The sequence below is a fragment of the Muscardinus avellanarius genome (assembly GCF_963383645.1).
Source record: "Muscardinus avellanarius genome assembly, chromosome: 15".
Lineage (NCBI taxonomy): Eukaryota > Metazoa > Chordata > Mammalia > Rodentia > Gliridae > Muscardinus > Muscardinus avellanarius.
The window spans coordinates 31,088,049-31,106,154 of NC_137801.1; the positions used below are offsets into that span (position 1 = coordinate 31,088,049).

General features: G+C 41.1%; 1 protein-coding gene across 2 annotated transcripts in view; it reads left to right on the forward strand.

Moving 5' to 3' along the window:
* Positions 1–287: 287 nt before the first annotated feature.
* QPCT (glutaminyl-peptide cyclotransferase) overlaps positions 288–18,106 on the forward strand; it is a gene marked incomplete at both ends in the record, with an annotated part of 33,203 nt that continues 15,384 nt past the window's right edge. The window contains 3 exons of one of the 2 annotated variants that reach the window (XM_080711067.1): positions 288–507; positions 10,690–10,836; positions 15,098–15,376. In XM_080711067.1, the coding sequence (XP_080567193.1) occupies positions 391–507; positions 10,690–10,836; positions 15,098–15,376 (543 nt within the window). The remainder of the gene's footprint in view (positions 508–10,689; positions 10,837–15,097; positions 15,377–18,106) is intronic. The other variant, XM_080711066.1, reaches the window with a different exon arrangement.

Genomic DNA, 18,106 nt, shown 5'->3' on the forward strand with positions numbered 1-18,106 from the left:
CTTCCTGCCCCTCAATGGCACTGGAGATCGTAAAAAGGCTCTTTCCTGTCCCTCCCTCCCTCCCTCCCTCCCTCCCTCCCTCCCTCCCTCCTTTCCTTCCTTCCTTCCTTCCTTCCTTCCTTCCTTCCTTCCTTCCTCTCCAAGACAAAGACGTGGCCTTCTTTGTTCCCTGGGATTCAGAGGGTTGTGTCCCCCAGGGCGGCCCAGCCCCGGGTTTGCCAAGGTCTGGGAGGAGGGCTGAGGCTGGGCCTGCGGCGCAGCTGGAAGCCACTGGAGGCTTTGGGAGGCGGGCGCCGTAGACCCAAGGGTGGAGAAGCCCCGGCGCGGACGCGCGCTCCGGGCCGTGACCGCCCGCAGCCGGGGAAGCGGCGCCCACACAGCCGCGCAGAGATGGCAGGCGGCGGGGACTGGCGCGTCGTGGGCACCCTCCACCTGCTGCTGGTGGCCGCCTTGCCCCTGACAGCCGGGGGGACGAGTGGGGGTGCCGCTGCCTGGACCGAGGAGAAGGTGAGGGGCTGCTTCTCGTGCTACCTGAGCGGCTCTCGGGGGTGCCGGGACTCGGGGGCGGCAGCCCCACCGAGGCAGAGCGGGAGGCGGGGCAGGGCTGCGGCCCCCAGCCCGGGGCAGGCGGGAGCGGGGCTCTGCGCCCTCCAGGGGGCTTCGGAGTCCCTGGGAGCCGGTGATGTCACCGGCTCCCCTGGGCGGTCTGGAGGGCGTGCTGGGAGGCACAGGGAGTGTGAGCCGCCCGCCCTGGTGAGCGGGGTGGCCAGGGCGCGGCGCGGCTGCCCACTCGGGACCCCCAAGGCCGGCAGTCCTCGCGCCCTGGGGTGCCCGCGGCTCCCCCACCGGGGCGTCCGAGGATGCTCTGGGTTGTCCCAAGACGGACCTGCCTTGTCTTAGATATTTAGGCGAAACAACTCAGAACAGAGGACCTTAACCTGAGTCGAAATCTTTTTTTCCCCTGTCTTCAAAAGAGGGTACCTGCTGTTTGCAGAGAAGTACGTCTAGTTGTAGAGGAAGTCTCATTTAAGGAACTTTGGGTAAAAGGGATCTGCAAGTTCCTCTCTGTGAAGTAAATAGATTCACGGTTACTTCCTTTTCTTGGGAAACAGTTTTGAAGTCATGAAAAATGTTATTGAGCGGCTCCTCTGAACACACCCTGTCCGCCTGAGTCTACTCCAGAGTTTAAAATGTGGGGTGCACTGGTGACGCTATCTCCACTCAGCCACATGCGTGTGTATGTGAATAGCTTATTTCAGTTCTCTGGGGCGGCTTGATCAGCTTCAGTATGCGGGCCCACATCACACAGGAGAGCTGGGGCGGGTGAGGGAAGGCAGCTCCAGTCACTTTTTTTTTTTTTTTTTAAATAAGAATAACAGCTTCCCAGGGTTGTTCACGAAGAACACTGAGTTATTGAGTTATGTGTATATGCTTGCCCTTCTTCACCCTTCTGAGAATACCTTCCTGGTCAGATACTGGAAAGGGGATATTAAAACCAGAATGAGACTCACCTGCGGTGTCATCAATATACTAAACAGATGGGAATAAATGATATAGAAACTGAGAGGCCTAGTGCTGAAGGGATCCCCTGTAAGCATGTATAGGCAGGAGCTATTGGGGGTGGAAGAAGGTGCCGTAGTTCTTAAAATGTTTTAAATTTATGATGATTTAACTTTTGAGAGATGTCTTTGAAACACAAATCCCTGTCACCTTTGCATTCAGAAACCTCTAGCCACCGTTCCGTTGGGAAAATGAATAGTTTCAAATGAAGTAAAGAGCTGAAGTAAATGACAGTCAGATATGACAGCAGCCAATTTCTAACCCTTGTCCTGGAGGCCCTCATGAAGTCGGCCAGGCAACCAGCTACAGCTTGCAACCTGGGAGATGAATCAGTCCACGCCAAGATAGATACATGCCTTCCTGCTTTTTATGACAGGATATTTTAATCCTATGAGCTGTGCCCTTGGTACACTGGTCTGCCAACAGGGGAGGTGTGCTAAAGAAAGCATCGATTTTGAAATCCATTTCCTTTGTTTTGAAATAAAGGTGTGTCTGTCTCTTTCGATGACATAATCGTGCAAAAGCAGGTCAAACCCAGTGTACGGTTATGTTTATTTTATTTATTTACTTATTTTTTATTTTGAAAAATGGTCTCACTGAGTCACAGAGGGCCTCACTAAGTAGCTGGGGCTGTCTGCAAACCACGATCCTCCCGTCTCAGCCTCCCCAATGCTGGGATTACAAGCGTGCGCCACCAGGCCTGGCTATGGTCCTGTTTAGAAGACCATGATTTGGGTTATTTGAAACCTGGAAATAATTTTTCCATAGAAGCAGTATCATAAAGTTTTAGACTCCCAGATGGGCTCAAGTATGCACATTTAGGGGCATTGACATCTGGTCACCTGCTGTCATATATAAAACCATCTCACTTGAACTTCTCAGCACTCCACGAGGAGGGTACGTTCACCTCCAGTTTATAGATGAGGAAACTGGACCACTCTGATAGCAGAGGGTCGAATAGGGTTTGGTTTGTGCCATGGTATTCCCTTTCCTCTTCTACTCTCTTCTCTAAGGCAGGGGAGTCCTGGTTGTTGAACAAGGGGCAGTGCCCAGGTAGTGCTGGAATTTGGGGCTGGTGTGCAGGTGGGGAAGTGGCTAGAGGAAGAGCTTCCTTTCCTTCTGTGGGTTACAGCAGACCCAAGAGGTTTGTTTTGGTCTCTCTCTTCTCTTACCCCCTTTTTATCTTTTTCTTTGAACTTCCTCAGGCAGGTCATCATTATTCTGAGGATCAAGATCCATATACCCAAATTACTTCTGAATCCTTCCCTTCCCCCAGCCCCAGCCTTATTCCTTTAGTATAGGTGCGTTCTTTTAGTACATTACCCACTAGCTGTTACAAGAAATGTCATTAAATCAATCCTCCCTTTGGTGTGAAGGACTGCAGGTATTGAAAGGGCTTCCTGTGTTTCTAAAAGGACATTAGCTAAAAACTGGGCTTCTCTTGAATAGTCCTAATTAAAAAGTTAACATAGAAAACTCGGAAAATATGGAAGTGATACTGAAAACAAAATTGCTACCTGTAATACGCTTCTTTAAGGATAATTGCTGTTAATGTTTTTGGTGTTTTTATTGCTAATCTCTCCACCCCATATTGTGTATATATGAATGTATGTATACATTTCTAAAGATGGATGATAATTATGCCCATTTCAGTTTTTTTTTTTTTTTTGCCATACTGGGAATGGAACCCAGGACGTTTTTCCTTTTTACCTTCGAGCTGCACCCCCAGCCCTATTTTTTAGTCTTTTTATTTTTTGAAACAGGGTCTCACTGATTCACAAAGGGCCTTGCTAAGTAGCTGAGGCTGTCCGCAAACCTCGATTCTTTGGTCTCCACGTCCCTAATGCTGGGATTACGAGCATGTGCCATCATGCCTGGCCCATCTCAGGTTTTTATGAGGAATAAATGAACTCATTCATGTAAAAGCAGCACAGTGGCAAGCTTATGGTAAAAGAAAATTTAAGTTATTTTAAAATATAAATTTTAATTTAAAATATACATGAATATTTCATCTTGGAGAATGTACTGCATATAGTTTATATCTTGATATGTTTGCTTAACAGCATATCATAGATATTATCTTAAGCCAATAAAATTAAATGTGTCATTTGTTGATTGCAAAATCATAATAATTAAAGTTGTTTGCAAATCTCTATTATAAAGTTGGTACCCATTGTATTTTAGTTGATAGACTTTTCCTTCATTATAACTAATCTGAGATGGAAAAATCAAGTCATATTGGGGGTTGAGGAGCAGGTTTTTTGAAGGGAGGAACCATATACAGGAGAGATGGCTTCCTCTAGGAGACCTTCTCCAGGTCTGGCTCTGGCAAACTGTTAATGCGAGCTCCAGAATTTCACCTCCTTCTGCTTCTGGAATCACGTTTTCTAAAGGTCCTTAGGGTTTCCCTCCTTCCTGATTCTAAGTCCTTAGCCATCCACTTCTTCATCTGCATGATTCTTCTGGAAGCAGCAATGGGGATTCCAAGGCAGGAGCAGGGAGGTCAGTGGTAGGCTGGGGTGGGAGGAGGGAGAAAGAACTCATCATTCTGAAATTTCTGCTATCTGGTAGTTAAGTACTATGACATCCATTTTACACACCAGGAGCTTTTTCTTAGACTCAGCTAGTAAATGAAGGAGCTGGGATTTGGCCCTAACTTGTTGCATTTAAAACCTCTCTGCTCTAATTTTAAGACAGGCTGCATGCATTTAAAAAAGACAGATGTTATCTTATTCATTTCCCAACTCTTTCCCAGCTGCCTTCGTAATGTCAGTGGCATCTGACACACAGAAGGAGTTCAGTAAATGCTGGCTGAGTTGAATTTGCAGGCAGATAGAAGTGTTAATCTGAGTGTTGTCTGGAATGCTTATATAGAATGGAAACTTGAATTGGCTGCACTTCTGCAATGAGCTTCAATGAATTCAGTGGTTTGGGACTTCAGCTCCCTCTATGAGCTAGGCCAGCTCTAAAAATTATGTAACCAAATCTCTCTCTGGCCTGACACCATGAGATTAGAGAGGGGAGGTGATTCAGGATAACTGGTTCACTTTTTTTTATTGAGCTGCAAGATTCTTGTCACCCAAAGAACACCCATTGTTCTTTCTGCCTGGATGAAAAGACAAGGCCAGGGCTGTAACAGAGTCTCATTCCTCTGAGAATGCCTGCACCAATAGAAATTGTCTAAATGCCTTTAATCTGAAACAAACCCAGAATAACTTGGGATTTGCATTCACCATTGGGCCCAACACTGTTTTCGCCTCAGTTACCGCCCTCCTGCTGAATCCACCCTTTTTTCCCAAGGTTTCTCCTTTAATTTCCCTCATCTCCACTTAGGGGTGTGTGTGTGTGTGTGTGTGTGTGTGTGTGTGTGTGTGTGTGTGTATTTCTCAGAGTAAGTTTCCTTAATAATTGAATGCATAATATTTAGACAGGAAAGTCAAATGCTTTTCAATCCAGGGCTTGAATAGAAGGGTTTAAGTAATTAACTGAGTGTAGCTGTTTCCTTCATCTCCTCTATTCTTCACTGACTGAGAAGTTTGTATCTCTGTGAGTGCACAGGGACAGAGAGGCGGCGGGGGGGGGGGATAGCTTTTTACCAAAGTATATTCAAAAAATGGTCAAACCTGGAGGCTAAGAAGCTCACACATAAATATCTGTATTCATGACCATATCTGGGTCTGTCTGATGGACTTATTATCCAATAAGAAATTTTGGTGCTATTTGTCAAATATTTCATCCATAGTATCTCTTACAGATAGAGATGTTGGAAGGGTATTTGTTTTGCTTTTTTGTCAATCTCTTAAGAACTTTTTCCAGTCTCTATAAATTACTCATTTAAACATGAGTTTGGTTTTCTTTCACTGTGGCTATATGGTGAATGAAGGATCCTGTCAGCAATGACAGGATGAAGTGAGGGACAGTAAATAGAAAAAGACCACTGGTCAAGAGTTTCCATCTAGTTCTTCACTTTCACTCTGACTGCCCTGGACCAGCCCAGCTCAATACTGGCAGAAGCACTGACTATCAAAAATCCAAAAAGGCTGGATGTGGTAGCACCCACTAGTAATCCCAGTACTTGGGAGGCTGAGACAGGAGATCACAGGCTTGCGGCCAGCCTCAGCTACTTAGTGAGGCCTCTGCAACTTAGTGAGACTGTTTCAAAATAAGAAATAAAATAGGGCTGGAAGTATAGCTTGAAGGTATAATGTCCCTGGATTCCATCCCTAATACCTTACACACACACACACACACACACACACACACACACACTCACACACTCAAAAAGAACAAAGATCAGTAACACTGAACAGGGGCATCTCCTGGTTCCTTGCAGCACGTAGTCACCTGAGACAGTCTCCTCTGCCTTTATTCTTGCTTGTGTATTTAATTTGTTTGGTCCATAATGATGACAATTATGCATTTTTTCTTTTTTAATATGCACACACTATCTTAGCAAAGGTAGTTTTAGAAAGATATCTCATTTGTTGATTCCCCATTTGATGAATTTGCCAAATACTTATCAAATGCTCAATATAAACCAGCCCCTCTATGGTTCTGGGGGGAGAGAGATAAACGAGAGAGTTCCAGCCCTCATGAGCTGACAGCTTGTATGAACTAAAGATATCAAATAAGTAACACACAAGAATGGCTTCCATGCTGCAATCCAAGGTGTGCAGGAGTTAGCAGGGCAAAGAGGAAGGGAAACAGCCTGTAAGGCAGAAGGCACTGCTGATGCCAAGACCTAAGTGGGCAGAGCCTCAACACGCTTTGGGGCCTGGACAGATGCCAGGGTGATCAAAGCCTGGTGAGCAGGGGCCGGCAGCACTGTGAGGCACAGTAGAGAAAGACAGGCACCTTTTGGGCAGTTAAATAATTAACCATGGAAGCCTTCTGACCTCTTGCTTTCTTCTTCTTTTCCCATCTCATATCATTATTGTTCTGTCTCTTATCTTTAGCTTTCTTCTTCAAGTGCTGTTTCAAACCTAAAGTGAGGGCTCAGAGCCTGAAGGCACCAAGGATTTTTTTTTTCCGGTACCGGGATGTAACTCAGGGGCATTGTACCTCTGAGCTACATCTCCTAGCCCAAATTTTAGTCTTTTTAAAATTTTTGAAACATGGTCTCACTGAATTGCAAAAAGCCTCACTAAATAGCTGAGGCTGTTCAGACTCAGCCTCCTGAATGCTGGGATGACAAGCATGCACCACCATGCCTGGCTAGCACCAAGGAATTTAAAGGCTGAATTGACAATTCTATTGATGTAATATACTTAAAAATGTATTACCAGTAAGAAAACAGGAACATTAAGATATTCAGGCACAGCCTCAATGTTCAGGAATAAACTGCAAGTGCATAGATGAGGCAGAGCAGAACCATCTTGGGGCTGGAAACCATAGACTGGGAATCTTTGCATGGGCTTACTTACCTGTAACTCACCTACAGCTTTGGGAAACCAGCTGGTTTCTATGAACCTCAGTCCCCACTGGTATACGGCAAGGAGGTTGGACTAGGTCATCTCTAAGTGGCTTTCCCAGCTCTAACTTTCTATTTTTCTTCAGTGTTTGATGGAAGGGAAAAGAGAACTAAGGCACTGAATATTTATTATGACAGGTTACATTACAACAAACTTAATCCAAATTAGCCTAGGATGTAGGTGTTAGCATCTCCATTTTACAGATGAGGAAATGGAACCTTAATGAGGTTAAGCAATTTTCCAGAGTTGCATCTTGAGGAGGGTGCTGAGTTGAAGGCTGAGTTGAGAGGGAAAGTCTAGCCCAACAGCCGACAACCTTTGCATGACAGATACTAGAGACTAACACTGGACCATCTCAAAATGCAGAGAAAACAGAGAAAGATAAGTAATTAGGCAACACGTGTAAGTTGGATAGAGTGTTTCATATAAAGTGAACATGTCTTATTAGCGCTACTCCTGGAAGGAACTGTAAAATAGACAAGGCTCCCTCAATTTCTATTTTGCATTCCAAAAAATTTAATATCCTTATGTCATCCTCATCGTTCCCTTTAGGGAAGAAGTCATCTGATAAACCATTCATTTCCCTTTGAGAAGGAATAATACATTCCATTATTGAGTAATAAACACATAAAAATGAATGATCCATCATTTCTAGTATTGCAAGAAAAAATAGTATGTGTAAAGTCATATCAAGATACAAATTTGAATGTTATGTTTATTTACTTTTTAAGTTTCATGCTAATATAAAGTGAGCATTAATAGAATATTATAATATTTTTTGTGGTGCTGGGATTAAATTCAAGAGTATCTACCTCTTTTATTTTATTTTTTAAATAAATATAGGTTTCACTAAGTTGGGGAGGGCCTCACTAATTGCTAAAGCTCAATGAGAAACCTGAGATTATCCTCCTGTCTCTGCCTCCCAAGTACTGGGATTACAAGCGTGTGCCACCACACCTGGCTGAATATTAAAAAAATTTAGCTGAAATTTTGTAAGAGTTCACTGTTTAGCAGATCAGGTTGAGAGGAAAACAACAATCATCTGAATCGATGCCGTTCAATAGAAACAGATAATGAGATGCACATAAGTGATTTTAAATTTTCTAATAGCTACATAAGTAAAAACAATATGTAAAATTAATCATATATTTTATCTTACCTAGCATATCAAAAATTATTTCAACATTTAGCCACTATAAAATTATATACAATATAATTTACTTTCTTCATATTGCCCTCCAGATCCAGAGTTTATATTATACTTAAAGCCCATCTCAATTTGACTAGCTACATACTAAGCCCTAAGTCACATATAGCTGGTGGCTGTCATATTGGATGATGATGGAGCTCTAGATCAGATTCTTTTATTAGTTTTTCTGGGAGAATGAGAAGAGACCTACCCAAAGACCTGCAACCAACAAATGGCAGTTAGAAGCCTTGAATACAGCTTCTCTAACTATGATAATGCTTATTAAGTAACACTATATTACCTTTAATAAAAATTATGCTACCAAAGTATATTTTTGTTTGCTGGGAGTTAAAAAATACTGGGTTTTCTTAAGATAAGGGACACTATATATATATATATATATATATACATATATATATATACATATATATAATATATATAATACATATATATATTTATAAATATATATTTATATATGTTATATACATTCATATATATATGTTATATATGTTATATATGTGTTTATAAATATATATTTATATGTGCTATATATATTCATATATATAACATATGTATGTTTTATATATATGTTTATAAATATATATATATTTTTTTCATGGCACTGGGAACTGAACCCAGGGGGCATTCTACCTCCAAGCTACACTTCAGCCCTATTTTATTTTTATTTTGAAACAGGGTCTCACTAGGTTGATGAGTCTCACTACTTGCTGAGGTTGTCCTTGAACCTGCGATCCTCCTGTCTCAGCCTGCTAAGTACTGGGATTACAAGAGTGAGCCACCACACCTGGCCAAAATTGATAATTTTTTTTTTTTTTTTGTGGTACTGGGGGTAGAAACCAGAGGCTTTCTATCTCCGGGCTATACTCCTAGACCTTTTTTATATATTATTTGGAAACAGGGTCTCACTAAGTTGCTGAAAGCCTCACTAAGTAGCTGAGGCTGGCTTCAAACCTGTGCGATCCTCCTGTCTCAGCCTCCCAAGCGTGGGGATTAGAAGCATGCGCCACCACACCCGGCTTCAAAATTGATCATTTAAACCTTAGTTTTACAAAGCAATTGTTCAAAAAATTGTTAAAAGTTACACAAGTAATAAATGTGAAATATTTATTCTCAAGTTGAAAGCATTCTTTTAATTTTGTTTTTAAAATAAGAAAAACAGCCAGGCATGGTGGCGCACATTTGTAATCCCTGCGCTTGGGAGGCGGAGACAGGAAGATTGAGCAGGTTCGAAGCCAGCTGTGCTGGCTTCAGAGACCCTGTTTCCAAATCAAAAGTATAAAATAGGTCTGGGAGTAAAAGGGCTTCCAGGAACCCTAGTACCACCAAAAAAGAAAAAAAAAAAAAAAAAAAAACCACCACCAACAACAAAAATATAATAAGGAAAACAGCCGGGTGTGGTGGCGCACACTTGTAATCCCAGTACTTAGGAGGCTGAGACAGGAGGATCGTGCAGGTTCAAAGCCAGCCTTAGCTACTTAGTGAGGCTTCTAGCAACTTAGTGAGACCCTGTTTCCAAATAAAATACAAAATAGATCAGGGAGTGTAGCCCAAAGGTAGAAAGCCTCTGAGTTCCATCCCCAGCATCAATAAAATAAAATAAAATAAAATAAAATATATAATATAATATAATATAATAAGAAAAACAAAAATATGTCATTTGCAGGAAAGTGGATGGAACTAAAAGAATATTATGCTGAGATGCACCAGTCTTAGGAAGTGAAGGGTTGCATGTTTTTTTCTCATATGCTGAAGTTAGAGAGACACTGGCAAACAAAAGAGGCTTTAGGTAAATGAGGAGAGACTCCAGTAAAATAGTGGAAGGGGATTAAGGGAGGGAGGACAAGAACATTTGATGAAAGAAACAGTTGAAATGATGCTTTGTACATACACAAAATTATCAACTCTAATCTCAATAACATATATGGGGGGAGGGCAGAATCTGGAAGGAAAGGCACCAAGTGCTGTGTGTATCTGTGTTTCATTCACTCTGAACCTAATTATGATATACAATTACAGGGCAGTAATAAAAATATACTAAAAACAAGCTGTCAAAACTTTAAAATTTTTCTAGATGGAAGGGGCCAGTTTTACAGCTGAGTAATTTATGTCATATGACATAAAATTGCCTCTTTTTTGTTTTTTTTTGTTTTTTTTTTTGGTGGTACTGGGGTTCCTGGAAGCCCTTCTACCTCCGGGCTACACTCCCAGACCTATTTTCATATTTTTATTTGGAAACAGGGTCTCCTAAGCCAGCGTGCGCAGCTGGCTTTGAACCTGCGTGATCCTCCTGTCTCTGCCTCCCAAGCGCAGGGATTACAAGCGTGCGCCACCACGCCCGGCCTTGCCTCTTTATTTTGATGGTTAAGCAACTATTTGCAAATGTGTCAGAATAAGTCTTGAATATATTATAAAATGATAACCAGTTAAGCAATTTTATTTAATCCTCAGAATCATCACCAACCATCCATTTTGAATTCATCAGCTCTTCAGCAAATTGCAGAAGGCACCAGTATTTCTGAAATGTGGCAAAATGACCTACGACCTTTGCTGATAGAGCGATACCCAGGATCCTCTGGAAGCTATACTGCTCGTCAGGTGAGAATACGGCAGACAGACCTGAATATTGAATACTTTTCTTTCCTATGAGGGATACTGTTAGGGAAGAAGTTTGAGTTATTTAATATTTATATCTGTCATCTCATTCATCATCATAAGCAACCAGGACAATCAAGTGACTTCCGAGTTAAGGATGTACGTTAATATAAACAGATTTATATGTGAAATCTTTGTCTGGGTACACATTGGGCAGGGGACCAAAACCCCAACTCTTGACCATATTAGTAACACACCTGAGGCTTTTCATCAAGTTTTTTTTGGACTCAAAACCCAACACAATAACTTTTGACAGTTCTTTCATGATGACTCTGGGTAAAGAGTGAGTCATTATACTGTCAGCCTTCATTCCCCGTAGGAAAATGCTTTCTCCTCTGAGGCCAGTGGTGAGCTACTTTCCCTAGAGTAGTGTTTCTCAAACTGCTGACTTTGGCTCACAGTAAACATGTATTTTACATTTTATACACACAAACATACCAATATATATAAGTGAAACAAATGTTTTATGAAAAATACTCATTAAAATGTGTCCAAAATTTCACTTACAGATTCAATTTTATAATTTTTCCTTTTTTTCCCTTGGTGCTGAGGATTGAATTTCAGGGCATTCTACCTCCAAATGACATGCCCAGACCTTATTTTTTATTTTGAAACAGGATCTTGCTGAGTTGCGAAGGGTCTTGCTAAGTTGCTGAGGCTGGCCTTGGGCCTGTGATCCTCCTGTCTCTGCCTCCCAAGCGTGGGGATTACAAGCGTGCGCCACCACGCCCGGCTACAAACCTGGTCTTACACTGTCACTGTTCCTCATAATCTGGAAAGAAGAATTTAAGTTTAATTAAAGTAGACTCAGAATCATTCATTAATGTTGAACTAGAATCACCCCCTCCCAAACACACCTAGAAGTAGTATGTCATAAAATAGTCTCCCCCCATCGCCCCGCTTCCCCAGTCAGGCCTAGAAAGCCAAGGCTTCAGTCCCTTGGAGTCAGGGAAGCACAGCTGCTTTAGACCTTAGGGGTATTCTAATGCTAGTATCCATGGTTTGAGGAGCCTTCACTAGAGACTTTTAGTGGGAAATTGCAGGCCAAGGCTGAAAAACAAAAGTATAACCACCAGGGATATTGGTGACCTAATTAGGTTTTGCAGCCAATTTGATTGTTTATTAAAATTATTTATTTTAGTTGCTAAGACAAATAAAAACTACTTATATTGAATGCAAAAGGTCCTTTCAGTGAGCACTCTTTGGGGAGCATTTGTTTTTTTGTGGATTTTAGTGTACACGTAGACATTAGAAATTATAGCCTAGCCAAGACCTGGTTAGTAGTTGAGAAGAGAATTTGTATGTGCAGCTTGAGAGTAATGATAACATATTTACCTTTAAAAACCCCAGTTCATTCTTCAGACTACTCTTGGTGTTGAAGAAGCCACTTTAAGGAGCAGTTCATCATCTGGATACCAGATGTTCTGGAGTATATTCTCTCTCTTTTTTTAGATTATGCTTTGATGGAAAAATTTTTTTAACAAAGTCTAGGGATAACTCATTTTTATATTCTTTGGAAAATCTTATATTAGTTGCACAGTGATTTCTCTGTATCTTATCTGAATATTCTGTATCTTATAATTTTATACATTTCCATAACATCAACCCATATTTATGATAGCTTTCTGTGAGCAAAGCATGGTACTAATATTTGTGGAGAACAACAGTAAGTGAAATATAAATACTGATAACAAAAAGGTTATAAACACCTCTTTTGATGATGTAAAAAGGTAGCATGTCAGCTTGTAATAGAAATAGCAAGCCAGAGCGGGGCATGGTGGTGGTGCACGTTTGTAATCCCAATACTTGGGAGACTGAGACAGGAGGATTCCAGGTTCTAGGGCAGCCTCAGCTACTTAGTGAGACCCTCTGCAACTTAGTGAGACCCTGTTTCAAAATAAAGAATAAAAAATGGGCTGGGGGTGTAGTTCTGAGGTAGAATGCACCTGGATTCAGTCCCCAGCACAACACACACACACACACACACACACACACACACACACACACACACACACATGCAAGCCAGGCATGGTGGTGCACTGCACACCTATCATCCCTAATCGGGAGGCTGAAAGAGAAGGATTACAAGTTTCAGATCAGCCTCAGCAACTTAGGGAAGTCCTCAGAAACTTATGAGACTCTGTTTAAGAAAAAAAATTAAAAAATGGCTAGAGGTTCAGCTCAGAAGTAGAATGATCCTGGATTCAATTCCCAGTACCAAAAAATAGAAATAAAACAAAAGAAAGAAAAGAAAGAGAGAAAGAAAGGAAAGGAAGAAAGAAAGAAAAAGAAAGAAAAGAAAAGGCAAACTATGATACAGACAATGTTATTTAGACCAAAGTCTAACCACTAGAAAAACTAGGCCAGAATGAGTAGGTGGGATCATGTATTTCTTCAGCCTTTTCATGATGGACTGTAGAATCAGGGTCCTCCTCCTGATTAAGTTCTCTTCTTTCTGGGAGCTTCCTGCTATAGTTTTTCTAAGGCCTTTGCCTACGTGTCATGTCACATTACCAAGCTGCAGGCCAAACAAGACTTGGCTAAGACAGAAGAATCCTATATTTCCTTGGGGGATAAAAACCTCCCATTTGTTTCCAATTATTGTAGATTATTTGTTCTTCCTCTCAAGGTTCATCCCTACTGGATGTTATGTGTGACAAATTGTCAGTTATTTTGAAGGCTAGTTTGTTTTCATTTGGGTTTAAAAAATAATTTAAGGCATTTTACAAAAATATATGTAATGCTTGGGGGAAAGAAAATAAAAAAATAGAGTGAAAAAATGAGCCAGGGGAAGATAAGGATTGGAAAGGGCCTATGAAATAGCAGTATACTCACCCGTACCTTCTCACACTACAGATTTTAGGTCCTTAAGGAAGACACTTCCAGTCCCGGGAGTGGTGGTTCTTTCTCTACCTGCCGCTTCCTCCCACCCGTCATTCTGTCAAGACCCGATGGACAGGAGAGAGCGGAAAGATTCCTTTTCATTTTCCCCAACATTAGTAGTTGGTTTGGATCTGTCATGGATGTCAAAGGAAAACTTATTTTTCCCCCAGTACTGAAGGTGGAACCCAGGGGTATTCTACCTTCGAGCTACAGCCCCAGCCCTATATTTTAGTCTTTTTATTTTTTGAAACAGTCTCACTGAGCTGCAAAGGGCCTCACTAAGTACCTGAGGCTGTCCGAGAACCGAGATCCTCCAGTCTCCTCCTCCCAAATGTTGGGATTACAAGCGTGCGCCACCATGCCAGGCCTTGCAGAAAGAAAGTTTGATATATAATGTGGATCAGAATTGACTATTGATTCCTATAGTAGGCTTAAACAACATTCTTTCTGTTGTTATGGGGTCTTTCCCCATTATCCTTGGCAGGTGGGTGCCAGTATCTCTGTTACTATTCATTACAAATGAAGCCTTTGCTGGATTTGGGGCACATGCTATATGTATTTGAGGCTACTATTTGCAATCTTTATAGTTTAAAGTGCTTAGTGACCTGCAGGACCCTGGTGTATCTGATTACTCAAACATGCCTTTTAGCCTTTTAGAAATATGTCTATTTTCCAACTTGTGGATATTTCCATAATATATTATTAACGGAGAAAAGTAAGGAATAGAAAAATTCGTAAAGTAGGATCCTTTTCTGTAAAATCACAACTCCTCTGCCAATTATGTGTTTGTATGCTAATATAGGTGTGTATAAACAAGGAGAAGATGTGTGGAAAGACCTACATCAAAATATTAACATTGAAAGCCAGGCGTGGTGGAACACCCTTGTAATTCCAGCATTCGGGAGGCTGAAACAGGAGGCTCAAAGTTCGCGGACAGCCTTAGCTACTTAGTGAGGACCTTTGCAACTCAGTGAGACCCTGTTTCAACATAAAGAATAAAATATAGGGCTGGGGGTGTGGATCGGAGGTACAACGCCCCTGGGTACCATCCCCAGTACCGCAAAAATAAAATAAATAAATAACATTGGTTACTATCAGCAGTTGGCTGGAACTGATTGGTAGGAGAAAGGTTAGAGGAGAGGGAGAAGATGAGGGTTTTTTTCAAATGGAAAAATTGTTATTAATTATACTAGCAATTAATCTCAATATTGTTATTGTTAATAAATGCAGCAAGGATGTACAACAATTTTAAGAAAACCTTAAAAAAAAAACCTAGCTACCAAATGAAAACTGTTTCAATTTTGGCTTTTGTTTTGATCAGCACATCATGCAGCGAATTCAGAGACTTCAGGCGGACTGGGTCTTGGAAGTAGACACCTTCTTGAGTAAGACACCTTATGGGTACAGGTCTTTCTCAAATATTATCAGCACTCTCAACCCCACTGCTAAACGGCACCTGGTCCTTGCCTGCCACTACGACTCCAAGTACTTTCCCCGTTGGGACCACAGAGTGTTTGTGGGAGCCACAGATTCAGCGGTGCCCTGTGCAATGATGTTGGAACTTGCTCGTGCCTTAGACAAGAAACTCCTTTCTTTGAAGGTATCTGTTTTCCTTTGGTTGACTTCTAGAACAAAATACACTAGCAATAACTGAGTGAATTCTAGACTCTCTGGGGGAGTAAGAAAGCCATTTGGAAATGGAAGCCTTTGGGTACATATGATTATGTTGTTGAAGAAATATTAATTAGAAGATTCCATGATTTGAAATGTCAAATCATGAGCAATAAACCTACACTATATGACAGTGTATTCATTAATTGGCACCTGATTCCTCAGCCTTCAATATATATTAAATTAAATGCAACATTTCTTTGCAAGTAGTGAAGAAGGAAGGTTGGTATAAGCCTAAGTATGAGAATTATGTTTTTATGATCAACTATGCTTTTTTCTTTTTGTTCATACAGACAGGAGACATCACAGCCTTCTGATCTGAGAGATGGTCGCTCTTAAGTTGGGGGAGGGAATTGCAGGAAAGTGGTTCCAAAGTAGAGAGTGGGTAATTCAGACATCAAGATGAAAAACACAGAGCAGAAATGTATCATTGTTATTATCTCTGAATCTAGGCTCAATTTTATGTAGCATAGCAGAGCTTTTGTTATGCTCTCAGCTCAAAATACTTTGGGGACTCTCAGATGTTATTTCAGTCTCTGTGTTCTTAGGGGCATATTGGAAAAAAGTGCTAAACCAGACCAAGACATTTTTGCGCTGATAGAGCAAACACAACAAAGCAAAACCAGAAAATTTTGTTCTCAAGCAACAAATGTCTTTCTTTCTCCAGAGCTTTATGAAGGGTCTAGCCTTTGATACAATGGGTGTAAACAAGTAAAAGGTTTATCTTGTAATGGAAGTAATAGAGATATTCTGTTTCTGTTTTGCTCAATGTCCTGAACTTGAAGAAAGCATGAATTGTTTATGCCCTCTCAGTATCCTTTTCCCCGTTTTTTTAAATTTTTTTTTGTTTTCCGAACCTTCTATAATGTTTTTGTCCCATGCCTTACCCTGCTTTTAACTTGCACCCTTTGAAAACTGATAAGCTTAATTTTTCATATTTGTATTTCTAGCATAAGAACATGAAATAAAATGAAGTATGAGTTAGAGGCAGACCTTTGTGTAGCAGGTGTGTTTTCTCTGATGAGCTGCTTTACCTTCTTCCATATTGCTCAAACCTGGTTCTGTAGACCAGAAATAGAAAGGGCCAAATAAATCATTAGGTTGGGATCTTTTTAAGTCAACATACACCTTTTTTTTTTTTTTTTTTGGTGGCACTGGGGTTCCTAGAAACCCTTCTACCTCCGGGTTACACTCCCAGACCTATTCTTATACTTTTTTATTTTGGAAACAGGGTCTCTTAAGCCAGCATGGCTGGCTTCGAACCTACATGATCCTCCTGTCTCCGCCTCCTGAGGGTGGGGATTTAAAGCATGCCCCACCACGCTTGGCAGCATACATCTTCTTTTAAATACCTAAGAGTGGCCGGGCGTGGTGATGCACGCTTGTAATCCCCGCGCTTGGGAGGCAGAGACAGGAGGATCCCGCGGGTTCCAAGCCAGCCGCGTGCGCTGGCTTAGGAGACCCTGTTTCCAAATAAAAATGTAAAAATAGGTCTGGGAGTGTAGCCCGGAGGTAGAAGGGCTTCCAGGAACTCCAGCACCACCAAAATAAATAAATAAATAAATAAATAAATAAATACCTAAGAGTAATTTGGAGAATATTTTTAAAGGCTGTTTTTTTTTGGGAGGATATACACTTGGAGAGTATCAGATTTACTCTTCCATATCTATATTTCTTTTCATTTATACAACCATATATCCATAATATATATGTATATAGTTAAATATATATGGTAGTATAACCTTATACATACTTATATATTATATAAGATAAATATATTACTTATGTCATATGTAATTATATAATTTGTGGTACTAGAGATTGAACCTAGAGGTGTTCTACCACCGAGCTATAGCCCCAACTCTTTTTTATTTTTATTTTTTAATAAAAAATAAAATGAGATAGGGTCTCATTAAGTTTCCCAGGGTGGACTCAAACTTGTGATCTTTCGGCTTCAGCCTCCCAAGTACTGGGATTATGTCTTTCAGTTTATTTCAACTACATTTGTATGAAGGACTCTTTTTAAGTTCTTCATCCATCATGGCTTGGGCCGGTGGTAGCAGGAAGTAACCTGGGAGATGTCAGGATCATAGACCAGATTACTATTCCAACTCCTTGCAGCCCTTCCCCTCTCCAGTAACAGGGTTGTAATTGTATATCCACATCTTTTTTGCCTTGTAACTTTGCTGGGTCTTCCCATTGCCTTTGTAGCCAGTGGTACTTCCTCATCCTTGATTCTGGACCTGGTTATTTGACTTACCTTAGCCAATGCAATGTTAACGGTTGTGACGTGAGGCTGGGATTGTGCTTGTTGTTCTTGTGTCTTTGCGCTCTCCATGGGAAAGGCATGCCCTGGCCAGCCTGCCAGTCCCAGCAGGAGGATAAGAGACATGAGGAGCAGGGCCAACCCCACTGACTTCAGGGAAAAGTAGAGTTGTTTCCGCCAAATCTAGCTTAGACCTATTGTTTCCCAGCTGACTCAGAGATTATATATCCCAGAAACATGTGTAATTATTGTTTTGAGTCACTCATTGAGTTTGGGGTGGTTTGTTACACTTTGTTACTATGGCATTTTCTATCCGTGGCATTTGCTGTCCTACGCAGCCATGGGTCAGATAGTTCATTTACCAGATGAACCCTAATAACTAGGCATTTAGAA